This window comes from Acanthochromis polyacanthus, chromosome 11, assembly GCF_021347895.1.
Source record: "Acanthochromis polyacanthus isolate Apoly-LR-REF ecotype Palm Island chromosome 11, KAUST_Apoly_ChrSc, whole genome shotgun sequence".
Taxonomy (NCBI): domain Eukaryota; kingdom Metazoa; phylum Chordata; class Actinopteri; family Pomacentridae; genus Acanthochromis; species Acanthochromis polyacanthus.
The window spans coordinates 30,392,967-30,406,001 of record NC_067123.1 but is presented as its reverse complement, the minus strand read 5'-3'; the positions used below and the strand labels follow the sequence as shown (position 1 = coordinate 30,406,001).

Here is a 13,035-nt window from a genome sequence, read left to right as displayed (position 1 = left end):
AGCACTGTTTGCTTGCTGAAATTCTTGTTTTTGTTTGATATTCATAAAAATTTTTATGTTTATTTCAACAAAAAACGATTTCATAAAAGTACTTGTAGTAGATACAAAATGACAAACACTGATGTTTTCTTTGTGTTCTTTGGTGTCTTCCTGCAGCCACCTGTCGTCAGTACTGGGGAATAAATTTGACCACGGGGCGGAGGCCATCGTTCCCGTCCTGTTCAACCTCATCCCAAACTGTGCCAAAGTCATGGCCACCTCTGGTGTCTCGGCTATTCGCATCATAATACGGGCAAGTTTGAGAAGAATAGGTTCAACAGTCCTGTTCAAATTGTTTGTGGTCAATCTGGGTGCTTCTTCTTTTGGTTTGCATTTTCCACTTAATGCTACATGTCCTCTCTGCAGCACACCCATGTTCCCCGGCTCATCCCCCTCATAACCAGCAACTGCACGTCCAAGTCTGTGGCTGTAAGAAGGTGAGGCAGCAATGTTGACACTAAACTCATAAAAAGTCTCAAATAATGAACAGCTACGACAGGATATAATGCTTGTGATGCTGCTGCGAGGTAATGTATTTTTTTGTGAGATGATGAGAGTGATATAAGAAATGTGTTTTCTCCAGGCGCTGTTATGATTTTTTGGACCTTCTGCTACAGGAATGGCAAACCCACTCTCTAGAAAGGTGAGGACTGATTTCAGAATGCTTCAGAACAAAACTGCAAAAGCACAACTGTGTAGGATTTACTTTACTGTGCTGTACAAATGATAAAGTTACTTTCAGATCTGCTTTTTTTTTGGTATTTTTAATCATTTTTTGTCATTGTCTCAGGCACACAGCAGTTCTGGTGGAGAGCATCAAAAAGGGAATTCGAGATGCCGACTCAGAAGCCAGAGTGGAGGCCCGCAAGTAAGACACCAGCATGCATTTCTGAAAATTACATTATGTGAAATACGAGTAGTGCTAAATTCCTCACTGCCCTCCTTTTCCTTTTTGAACCTCTTGATTCTTTATATTTTTGCTCTATCCTTCATAATTTTGCTACCTCCCTCCTCACCAATCTTATATCCTCCCTCTCCACCTCTGACTGACTTCGCTTTTCCTCTGCTGCCTCTTTCAGAGCCTACTGGGGTCTGAGGAACCACTTTCCAGGAGAAGCCGACGCTCTCTACAACTCCTTAGAGTCATCGTACCAGAGGACTCTTCAGTCCTGCCTGAGGAGCTCTGGCAGCGTGGCCTCCCTTCCCCAGAGTGACCGCTCCTCATCTTCCTCTCAAGAGAGCCTCAAGTAATCAACGCTCAGCACTGTTCCTCCGTAGTTCACTTTAGACCTCTAGGGTTACTTAAAGATGACATTTGAGCCTCTGTATTTTGCCTGGAAAATCCAGACTGACTTTATGTATTAATATAAATACAAATAAAGGCAGTCTGGCATTGTGATGAGAGGAGACGATTTCAAAAAGGAGGGGCTAACAAATGCAGCTTGAACGAGAAAGAACCAATCAGCGTAACACGGATGTGACGCACAAACAAATCGACCTTGTAGTCCATGTAGTCCAAACAACAATGGCATGCAGCCGAGAAAGCGTCGCGGTGAATGATTACTGCCGTTTTTGTCACAAAAATCTGCAAATACGTGGGGTACTCTCAAGTACAACACTTATTTTTGAAAAGGCTACGCAACAAAAGACTCCTTCCGAACGATTAGCGGTGTCAGGAATAACTTTGTTAATGTATGTGTTTGGTTACGGGAGGTGCGCAGGTGTTTTATGGGTAATCCAGGCGCTGAAGATGACGCAGCATTAACTCCCGCCTCCCGTGCTATGATTGGTCATACCAAACTTTCCCGGGAGGGAAACGCGATTCAATTCGCCCAATGCCAAACTGATTCTCCTGTATCTCCTAACATGGAGATAGGAGATTACATGGAGATTCAGTTTGGATTTTCCAAGCTACTCTGTATTCAGGATTGACATCAGCTCTCTGTCAAAGACCATTGTAATAAATTGAGGAAATCTTCCAAGCTTTACTGTCATCTTCTCAGTTTCTCTCCTGTACGGATCACTAAATGAATCAAAGTGACAGCCCATTTATATTTCGAAAGAAAAAATACCCACTAACTGTATTCTCTAGTGTTGAAACAGTGCAGAATTTAAACAGATACATTTGTGGAAGGCTATTCAGGGAATGTTATCCTTAGCCTCTTCCTAATCTTTGGATTTGTCATGGTTGTTCCTTTTCTGTATTGTGTTTCACTGGCACAGTTAAGACCAAAACAGACTATTATAGCAATGCAGAAAGTAGAAAGGTGTGCTTTCCTACGACACCACATCTTCTTATAGACATTGTCTCAGTTAGTGCTGTTTCATTGTGGAAACTTATATTGTAAGGTTTGCAACTTGACTCACAATAAGCAGCATTAGTACTCAGTAAAAATGGAAAAACAATGTAAATTAAATGATGAAAAGTGAATTTGTATAATACATGCCATTATAAATTCTTGTTTTTGTCAAATATAGAAAAAGACGAGTGATATCTGTTTGGATCAGACTTCTTTTATTCAGCAGACTGTTTATGTTTACATTTAAAGTATGTTTACTTACTCCATACTCAAGCAGAGTAATTCAGTTTAATACATCACAGCATGTTATTTTGCTGTATATATTTTGTCACTGCGGTAAAAATAGGTTTGTAACATTTTTGTCCTCATGATCAAGCACTACAACATCCATCCTGATTTTTACGTGTGGTGTTTTTTTTTCTTTTCATGTTCTGACCTACTTTTCTCCCTCTTTTTTCAGTCGGCCTCTGTCTTCGAAATGGTCAGCAGCTCCAGGGCGAGGTGAGTCAAGCAAACACAAACACATACGCGCCGCACACCCACACACAAACACACTCGCACAGAGCAGCCCGAAACACATGCAAGTTTTCTCCAACACATAATCTCATGTCCACTCACTCCTGTGGTGAAACGCACACACCGAGAACAAACATCAGCCCCGACAAAATCATTTCCCATCATTCTCATTGACATCTGTTCATGTCCAGCCCCGGACAGTCACATCCTGTTATGTTTCTGTTACCACACACATGTGGGCAAACACGTGTCTGGCTGTTTGTGTTTTTTCTGTATGGTATCGAAATTGTGTAGTATGGTTCCTGCATGTGTTTGTGATGTGTGTGTGTGTATATATATATATATATATATTTCCCATCACCTCCCATCCCTTCTCCAACTCGCTCCTCCTGTCCTATCAGTCCCTGCGGGTTCAAAGGGTGGGGTGTCGTCGGCCTCCCTGCAGCGTTCCCGTAGCGACGTGGATGTAAACGCAGCAGCGGTTGCTAAGAGCCGGCACGTCGGAACAGCCGGGAGAGCGGGCCGTCTGCCCCCCGGCTCCTACTCCTCACTGGGTAAGGGCCCTGTCAGTCAAGCTAGATGACTACGTAATCAGAAAGCGCAGACATCGGTCAGCTTGTGCTCAGCAGGAAATCAGGCGGAGATGAAGACTCTGTCTAAGGAGTAGCGTCAGATCAGTGTAGAGGTAGAGCTTCTAAACTTTATGATAGGAAGTAAGAAAAGCTCGCCACAGTTACAAAGCAGTCTGTAAGGATGGACCTGCACACACTTCAGCGCTTCTGCTCTCCTTTCTCCTCTCCTGCTGCCTGCTCCTTCACCTGTGTTTCTGTGTTTTGGTATGGATATTCTCTGTGCATGCTCTGTAGATGAATATCGTCTTTGTTTGTCTCTGTGTTTCGATGTCGATCCTACGTCAGCATGTTTCTCTCTTATACAGATCTTATGTTACTAATGCACACTGTGCTCCTTTCTTCTCGTTTCTCTTCTATCTGCCTTTTCTCCTCTCTGCCTTTTACTCGTTTTCTTCTTTCATACTTTTGTTTCTTCTTCTTCTTTCTGTTTACAATCTTTTTCCCTTTCTGTTTTCTGTAATTCATTTTCCTTTCTTGGGTTCCTTTTGTATTCCTTTCCCGTTGTGTGTATAATTTCTGTACATTTTTTGTTCTTTTTTCCCTGTCATTTCTCTCCTGCATCCTCTCTCTCTCTCTCTGTTTGCAACTAAAGATGATGCCTCTGATAAAACGGATGGTAAGATCATCTCACTCTGCTTCTTCTCTTTTCTTTTCTCCTTCCTCACTTCATTCCAGTCCATGTTCACTCGGTTGTGGCAGTGTGTGGCCACAGCGCCCCCTGCTGTCAGCCTTACATTCAAACCCTCATTTATATCACATTGCTCCTCATCACATCATGAATCAAATATTAATACATCTAAGTCATCTTCTGCTTTACTACAATTTTATCTCATTTTGAATATGATCGCAGTTTAACCATCTACACCTGCATCATTCAGCCGATGAGGTTATATTAGGATATTTAGGATGTCTTGTTTGAGTATTCTACGTATAGTAGGTGAAATGTGATAAATGTGTTACAACATGCTCCTTTTTGTCTGTCTGTAGGGACCAGATCAGACAATGGTAAGACTGTGGTTAGGTGGTTGTTTGTGTGCCTTTTTTGGGGATGTTCTGGTTGGAAAATACTATTTATTATGTGCCATCACGCATCCAGCCGATGCTTATGAACAAATAAACTTATCGAAGAACGACTTTGCATAAACATCTAATATGCTGAAGGGAATGTTGTTAATCAAGTGGGTTACATTTTGAGTTGAAAAGATTAACTGGTCAGTGGGAAATTAGTTTGTCAGTACAATCATTTTCCCTGCAGTTAATCAAGAAAATACCCCGCAATTTAATCTGTAAAACAAATGTTCACCCACGCATCAACACTCTGCTGCACCAAATGGCTTCTAGTGTCATCAAATTCTTCAAATACTTAGAGGTGACTGGCTATTACCAGTTTTAGATCTTAAGTATTTGGCTCCTAAAGCTGGTTTCTAATCCACTGAAGCATCCCTGGTGTATTTATCTGTGTCTGGACTTGGCTGAATGTGAATGTTTAGTGTAAGACCTGGGCTTTCTGCAGCTTCCAGCGTTAGTGGCTTGTCGTCGGTTGTAGTGCTTCTTAGTTTCTGGGCTTCATTCATCTGCAAACAGCTAGTGGCTAGATGTATTAGAACGGGGAATATAGGTGTGTGTTTTTTGTATTTTTATTGTCATGCCTTCACTTACATGCAGGCCGCGTACGCACCAAGCAGCCCTTGTCTACTGCCAGCAGCGTTTCCAGCCAAGTGGACTCACGAGGACGCAGCCGCACCAAGATGGTCTCCCAGTCGCAACGTACGTACCTCAACACCCCAAGCACAAACAGCATGATTTAAACCCAGCTGTGAGTGAAGCGTTCTGGGTGTCAAATCCAATTACAACATTGCAAACACCACTACACAAGCCACAGAAATGGTGCGTTTGTTGGTGTGCTTGTCGGCGTGGTTGCGGTTTCTCAGGCTCTTTCTTAACCTGTGGCCTCCATGGTGACGATAAGCTCCATGTAAATGTTTTTGTGCCTTCAGGTTCCGACGAATCCGATTGCACACCAGGTATTCTGTCTTGTGTGTCAGAGTCAGTGTGCGCTTGTCTTTCTGTGTACCACAGTGGGAATGGTGACCCACCCGCTATTGCTCTCATTTTGGTCAAGGTGTTTTTGTGTAAAGAGGAGCGAGTGTGCGTTTATGTGTGTGTTTTTTCTCTGCATGCTGTGTCTCATCACTGAGGTTGGTGTGGTGGACAGGTTATATTTGCTGCTTCAGCTTATCTGTGGCTAGCATTTAGGTTATTAAGAGTGTTACAACATACACAAAAAAACAAAACACGAGTTCCATGTTGCAACACACACAGCAGATGTGTGTGTTTCTGCTCTTCAAAGCTACTTATCACTAAAATACTGCTTTCTGGAGACCAATTTAATGTGGACAGTGATTAGGTCACAATAAGTGCACTATCAAATCTAGACATTTAGGACCAAATGCAAATTCTCTGATTAAAAGTTCCAAAGCCCAAGTCTCAGGATCAGAGATTAACAGAAGAAAGGAAATGGAATTAGAAAGATTTCACATGTATCTATGTGTGAGACAGAAAGAAGGTACAGACATTTTTGAGCATATTTACTTTGAAGCATTTTCTTTTCCTCATTGTGAACAGGCTTTGGTGTGCACCTATGCCGTGCCAGTTGTCCCAACATGCACTGCTTTTCCCAGTCTATCACCTGCAGCTGGTTCAGTGTATGTGTGTTTTAGCTGCATTTCAGTTCTTGTTTTCTCTTTAATTAATGGGTTTATTTAAGCAAAGTGCTTCAGCTTCGCCTTCATTCTTGGTATGGAACCCCAGGATGCGCTCTCATCATACTCTGCTTTCCAACTCCCATGACGCTTTTTTGCGCTAACCCATAATTCATCTGGTTTAATCTGCTGTTCCTTCCCCCTCACCTCTGCTTTTCCCCCTTCCTCCCAACCAATGGGCTTAATGGCTCAGGATCTCAGTCTGCTACCCCTGTTGGTGGTAAGATTACAATGCTACTTCTTTTTACCCCGCTATCTTTAGCTTTACTGCCTTTCATCTGTTGCCCAAACTTCCCTCTCTTCACGTGCACGCAGAAAGTTCACATAAAAGTCCTCCCACTGTGGCTAAGGCATGCTGGGATTTGTAGTCACAGACTTGTAACACGGCTGTTCTATGATCATGCTGATTACACTGCTTTGGGAGCCTCATGTTTTTGCACTCCTATGTGTGCCTGGATGTAGTCTAAGCATTTTTTCCTGTAGAATGTTACATCCCAAGCAAATAATTCTGACCATTTTGTAGTTTGTTTGTGGTAATAAGCACTTTTACATAGTTGACTGTTCAATCAACTGTTGAAAAAAAATTCAGCTTTGGTTTTGTCCTAGGCATTTCTTGATTTTGTATTAGTTTTGTGTATCTGTAAATAAAAGAGACAAGGGAAGAAAGGAAGGCAGAGTTGAGAAAAGATGAACAAAAAAATGTGTGTGATCTTCACCTGTATGAGCTGTCTGCCACTGTATGTCTGTGAGGTTACATATAGTGTTCAAGATTCCCTTAGTAGCACAGCAATATCGCTTTCGCTCTGTCTTTGTCGTTTAGATGCATTTCATTTAGCCGTGTGTTGTTAGCATATAGACATAGACTCCTGTGCATAGTGTTGAGAGTGTGTGTGGATTTAGAAGAGTTTTTGTCTGTCACTGAAAGAGAGAGAGAGTCTGATCTGCGTGCTCATTATCAGTCACAGTGAAATCAGTTTAAGTCAGCTTTATATGACAAGCACTGGAACTTATTTCCTAAATGGCTGTTCATACATTTAATATCCAGCACTGCAGAGCAGCTTCTCCTCAACTGTTTGTCTTCAGGTTAACAGTAATGTGAGTCATTGTAGAATAAGGCACACTGTAGGCTTAACTCTTGGAGACGGGATACAATGGGGAAGAGACCGATTTGTTGTCAATAATTTTGTACAAAAATCTCTCAATGATTCCACGATCTTCAAAAAGACAGGAGAGCTCCCTGCAACTTCACCAGTGTGCTGTTGAAATGATGCTTTTATATGTAATAACTAAGCTATCGCTCTCCTTGCCCCAGGAATCCTCTTTCCAAAGACATCAAACACTTTAGGATTTGGCTTTAAAATTTGATCTCTCTATGTGCTGAAATGTACATTACCAAAATGTGCTTGAAAAGAACTAAGCGAAAGGCGGTAGCAGCTGCCTTTGCCAGTTGAATCAAAACAATATTTATATATTTTTTATATATATGATTGTCACATTAGAGTTGGTTATTTGTCACTACAGCTTTCATTGTTATATCTCACCTGCTGCTTGAACAAGGCTCTGACTTTACTTTGCTCCCTTTGTGTTTTGTCCTCTTCTCTTTATCTCCTCTGTGAAGCCGGCAGTCGGAGCGGCTCGCCGGGTCGCGTGCTGACGACTACAGCCCTGAGCACCATGAGCACTGGAGCCCACAGGGTGCTGGCCGGAGCCGCTGGGGATGGACACAGACGCAGCCGCATCCCCCGCAGCCAGGGCTGCTCCAGAGACTCTTCCCCCACCCGTCTGTCTGTTGGTGAGTACATCAACACCAGGTGAAAAGTTGTTTTATGTAATTCCTGTTCAAAGGTGATATGATGCTTTGTGTCTATAAACTCCAGTGACTTGTCCAACATTCTTTGCCTTGGACACACTATGATACCCTGTGAGCATAGATCTCAACTCAACTTTATTTTCCTCCTGCTCCCTTTCCACCTTCTCTTCCTCTGCTCCTCTCCTTGTTCTCCTTTCTCCCTGCCCCTTCGGTTCCTGCCCTCTAGCTCCTTCTAGCATTAGTTCCATCTACAACGGCGCAAGCAGAGGAGGTAAGGCTTCAACCTCGACCAGATCATCATCTCTCCGCCTCAATCTGTCTACTCTCGTCCTCACATTCCCTCCTCATCATCTTGAAATCATCCCTCAATCCTCCATCCATCTACAAATCTCCCAATCCCTCCTGCCCAGTCCCAGTCCGTCCATCAAGCCGTTACTCGCTGCCTGAGCTTCATAGATCTCATCTTTCTAACTCGTCTCTGACTTCATGGCTGCATTGTTATGGTGATGGGTGCCCATGATCAGCAGATGTCCACACATAATGAACATACCTTCTCCCTCTTGTTACTAACCTGTTGTTGGTGGCCGATAAAGACGCATTCTCGCAGGATCAGCAAAGCTTCATCACTCCTTTATAGCCCTTCGGTAGGCCGTGATTAACCCTGACTGGCTGCGTAGACGCTGAAGCTGATGAACAGAGCAATGAACGTAGAAGTTGATTGCGGTGCTACTGGATGAAACGCAGCTCCTCCCTCTCACCCACCCCTTGAATGCTAAATCCACCTCTAATCACTTCCTTTTCTATTCTGTGTGTGTGAGTGTGTGTAAAAGAGATGCAGTGTTAGCTCCTGTGTGGATGTGAATAAGACTGATGAGTCCAGCGGTCCTCTGCTCCTCTTGGGTGCATCTCAACTAAAGATGCAACAATTGGCCAATCAATGGAAAACAATCTTCAGCTATTTCTGATAATTTATCAATTCAGGTTAATTTATTCAGATCATTTTGCTACTCACTGCTTCTAGCATTTTAAATATGAACATTTGCCTATTTTATGTTATTTTTTTGGTCTTTTTGCCTTTATTATAGTACACAGTGGGGAGAGAGACAGGAAACGTGGGGGAAAGATGCAGTAAATGGCCATGGTTTACACCTGTTGAGCTACAGGGGCGCTCCAAACATTTGCTAGTTTTGGTAATAAACCAGTCATCCCAGATCTTTTGAACAAACTTGAAGATTTACTGCTTTTCTCTGTTGGTCTGCTGGCCAGAAAAAACAAGAAATTTGAGTATATATTAGATCCTAGAGAGTCGTAGTAGTGATTATAATTTTTTTGCTATTGAGTGACATCTTGTCGACTGTAAAACTAAATGATTTAACAAGTTAAGATCAGTAGATTAACGCTCTGAAACCCAAAACTTGTTGGTGGGTTTGAAAGGCATGTTATCTTTAAAAAGTTGCCAAAATTACACCATCTATCAAAGCCATAAACCGTAAACACAGGAAGTGTCACTAGATTTTCAACTTTCTGATAGTCTTTTAGCATCAGTGAAGTGCAGAAATGTGCAGACGTACACACCTAAAAATCACCTGTTCACACTAAAGCGTTGTTTAAATCTGTACTAATCTGTACTTGTCAGTGCAACTGTGTAGCCATTAATGACTAAGCTGTAGCCAACAGTAAAGGCAACAATACAGTGACTATTTGGCTGAACTGCAGGCTTTGTTTACATAGAGCAGATAGGAGACAGTTTTGGAAGCATTATAAATGTGAAAAGAGTACAATATCTGCACATAATTTTTCTTGTATTGGTAACACCTGGAGGCACTTGATTTTTTAATTTTCTTTTTATTTTGTAAAGTAAATTGACTTTTTTATGATTTTTATGCATTGTAACTTTGTTACACTGCACATAAGATATATTTTAGTTCTCCCTGCTTCTACCCATGCTGCTGAGGTCTATGACTTTATTTAGCTGTAAAAAAACAAATCTCAAATAAGTTAATCAGTGCTGAAAATAATTGCTCGTCAGCCCTCATGAAGAACTAGCAGGCAGAGTAACGTTTGCCAATACTTTGTAGTGACAGCTTTACTCTCAGTTCGATAATTTGACCGTTTTTAAGATGCCTCCCCAGGGCCAGAGGACCTGTGCTCCTATATTTTCTGTCAGTTTGTCACTTTTGCTTGTTCTTTCTTATTTATGTCTTTATTCATGTACTCTCATCTTTCACCTCTTTGTCACTGCTCATGTTTGTCTTTCCTCTTTGTCTTTTGTTGTCTTCTTTATGTCCGTCTGTGTACTTAATACTACTTTTCCTCCCTCTGCTTCTCTTTGTTTTCCCTTGTTCCCCCCTCTTCCACTCACCCTGCCATGCGATGTGCGGTTGTAACCTGGGTGGCGTTAGCTCGGGGCAGTCGTATCCCTCGGCCCAGTATGAGTCAGGGCTGCAGCAGAGAGGCCAGCAGGGAGAGCAGCCGGGACACCAGCCCCGTACGCTCCTTCACGCCGCTCGGTGAGTAGCAGTAGTGGACAGATACCCAGGAGGGATGAGTAGTAAAACCAGGATGAGTCAGACAACAGAGGAGAGACTCTTCATTGACGCCTTTCTTTCATGCATGACGTTACTCTTTGATTGTTAGTTCATTTTTTATCCAGCCACACTACAAGAGCTGATAAAGCTCAACTGTTAAAGTAGGAAAACAACAATCACTTGCATGGGTTTACATGTTTTGCTGCCTTTCGTTCTGTTCTCACACGCAACTCGGTCAGCGTGAGGTTCATGCGTGTGCTGTTTGTGTGTGTGTGTTTTAATCCTCGTTGCAGCAACACGGAGCTACTCTCGCTCCACCGGAGCTCTCCACACACCTGACGCTTTTGGGGCTGCAGGTGAAGGCTGAGTACATCTATTTCCTCGTACCTCACCCACCCACCAACTTCGTCTTATTTTTTTATTTTTTTTGCTTACTCCGTTTTCTTTTTGTTCTCTTTAGTGCCCGTCATCCTGTTTCTTTTCTTGTCCATCAGCCTCAGTTGTTGTATTTTTTTTTACATTCTGCTAGGAGATGTCGAACCCTCCGGTGGAATCGCATGCTTCCGCCCGTTCAGTTGCCGGTCGACCACCATTCTGCTGGTTTTTATCAGTGTCCCTTTGCTTTCTTTATTCAGTCCTTCTCTGCAGGGGAGACCAACGTGCTCTCCTGCCTTTTATGTCAGTCATACTTTTCTTCCCCAGTGGCACCTCAAATGTTGCCTTAACACATCATCGCATCAACTTACAGGATTGTCTCTTGAGGAGAAGTGTGTGTGTGTGTGTGTGTGTGTGTGTGTGTGTGTGTGTGTGTGTGTGTGTGTGTGTGTGTGTGTGTGTGTGTGTGTGTGTGTGTGTGTGTGTGTGTGTGTGTGTGTGTGTGTGTGTGTGTGTGTGTGTGTGTGTGTGTGTGTGTGTGTGTGTGTGTGTGTGTGTGTGTGTGTGTGTGTGTGTGACTTGTGTAAATGTCAGATGATGAGGAGAGAGATGTACTTGGATTGTGGATCGATCGTGGACAAGTGAGAGACAACTTGCTGAGTGCTGGAGAGAGTTTGCAAACTTGACTTTTTTTTTTATTCTGAATTTTTGTTAACATATTTGCTCTGCTGTTCTTCTGTCCATCTTTCCTCTCTCTGTCTGCAGGCTCAGGTTTTGGCATCAGTCAGTCCAGTCGTCTTTCTTCTTCAGTCAGTGCCATGAGGGTCCTCAACACTGGCTCGGATGTGGAAGAGGCTCTCGCGGATGCGCTGGTATAAAAATATTCACACAAAAAACAGCTCAGTGCACTTTGCAGTCAGCTGTCACAATGTGCAGCTCACATCTCCTCGAGTGTGTGTCTGTGTGTTAACTAAACCCTGGTTCTACCTCTGTTTAACGCTGTCAGCTGTTGGGAGACATGAGATCTAAGGTCAGCTCCTTCTCCTGCCTCTTACCTGTGTGTTGTTTGTGTGTGCGTTTACCTGTGTTTGTGTTCTATCAAGAAGTGCCAAAGCATGCTTTCTCCCCGTTGCCTTTTTATTTTATTTTTTGCATCCATTTCAGTTTAATTTCATGTCCTTTCCGATCTACCTGCAGAAGAAGCCAGCCCGGCGGCGGTATGAGAACTACGGCATGTATTCTGATGATGACGCTAACAGCGACGCGTCCAGTGCCTGTTCAGAGAGGTCCTACAGCTCCAGGAATGGGGGAGCAATTCCCACCTACATGAGACAAACAGAAGATGTAGCTGAGGTCAGCAACGCCACAAGAAAAATATTCACCCGATGGTTAAAAAAGATATTGTGCCAGACAGCAGTTTGTTTTACTAAGCTAACAAAAACGCCACTGAAGTACGTCTGATGCTCAACTGTGTCTGTATTTACTGTTGCGTCTTTAAGAAAATGCTAAACTACCAGATATTGGAATTTCAACACACATAAGGAGTCTGACTTTTTTCTCCGTTGAGGACACCATTACTCTACTTTATCTTTACAGCACATATTTATATCATGTATTTGTTTTCTGCTCTATTCATGCCATATTTCTGTTTAAAACCTTTCATATTGCATTTTTTTTGTAAATTTACAGTCCACTTGCAATAATCTGACTGTTTTGTTCAGTCAGAGTAAGTTTGCAGTCGATTTGGAGCGCTACAGCTGTGCAGTAAGGAAACTGTTGGCATTACTGCAGAAATCGAATCACTGAGATTGATGTAGTCTTTGATACTGAGTTTAACTCAATATCAAAGATCTGTCTCAATTTGAAAAGTCAGCTTTTTTAAAAACCAGTATGGCTCAGTTCAAAATGTTTTCTTAAAACAGAACTTCTCATTTCTCTGGTGTGATTTCAGCATCTGATGGTTTGTTATTGCTGTGTTTCATAGAGAGAAATTAACATCTAATCTGTTCAGGATTTAAATTCATGCCTCAATAGTAAATAAAATGAAATAGTGTCTGATTTCTAACATCTGTC

The 13,035-nt window shown here is 42.5% G+C and overlaps 1 protein-coding gene across 34 annotated transcripts in view; it reads left to right on the top strand.

Moving 5' to 3' along the window:
• clasp2 (cytoplasmic linker associated protein 2) overlaps window positions 1–13,035 on the top strand; it is a 66,761-nt gene that overhangs the window by 35,586 nt on the left and 18,140 nt on the right. For 4 of the 34 annotated variants that reach the window (XM_051956098.1, XM_051956121.1, XM_051956120.1 and 1 more), the window contains 19 exons: window positions 157–292; window positions 406–476; window positions 623–682; window positions 830–907; window positions 1,119–1,286; window positions 2,800–2,840; window positions 3,257–3,409; window positions 4,080–4,103; window positions 4,475–4,492; window positions 5,153–5,254; window positions 5,485–5,511; window positions 6,443–6,469; window positions 7,868–8,041; window positions 8,286–8,330; window positions 10,462–10,569; window positions 10,881–10,943; window positions 11,728–11,834; window positions 11,969–11,992; window positions 12,160–12,315. In XM_051956098.1, coding sequence (XP_051812058.1) covers window positions 157–292; window positions 406–476; window positions 623–682; window positions 830–907; window positions 1,119–1,286; window positions 2,800–2,840; window positions 3,257–3,409; window positions 4,080–4,103; window positions 4,475–4,492; window positions 5,153–5,254; window positions 5,485–5,511; window positions 6,443–6,469; window positions 7,868–8,041; window positions 8,286–8,330; window positions 10,462–10,569; window positions 10,881–10,943; window positions 11,728–11,834; window positions 11,969–11,992; window positions 12,160–12,315 — 1,582 coding nt within the window. The remainder of the gene's footprint in view (window positions 1–156; window positions 293–405; window positions 477–622; window positions 683–829; window positions 908–1,118; window positions 1,287–2,799; window positions 2,841–3,256; window positions 3,410–4,079; window positions 4,104–4,474; window positions 4,493–5,152; window positions 5,255–5,484; window positions 5,512–6,442; window positions 6,470–7,867; window positions 8,042–8,285; window positions 8,331–10,461; window positions 10,570–10,880; window positions 10,944–11,727; window positions 11,835–11,968; window positions 11,993–12,159; window positions 12,316–13,035) is intronic. The other 30 variants (XM_051956106.1, XM_051956127.1, XM_051956124.1 and 27 more) reach the window with 26 other exon arrangements.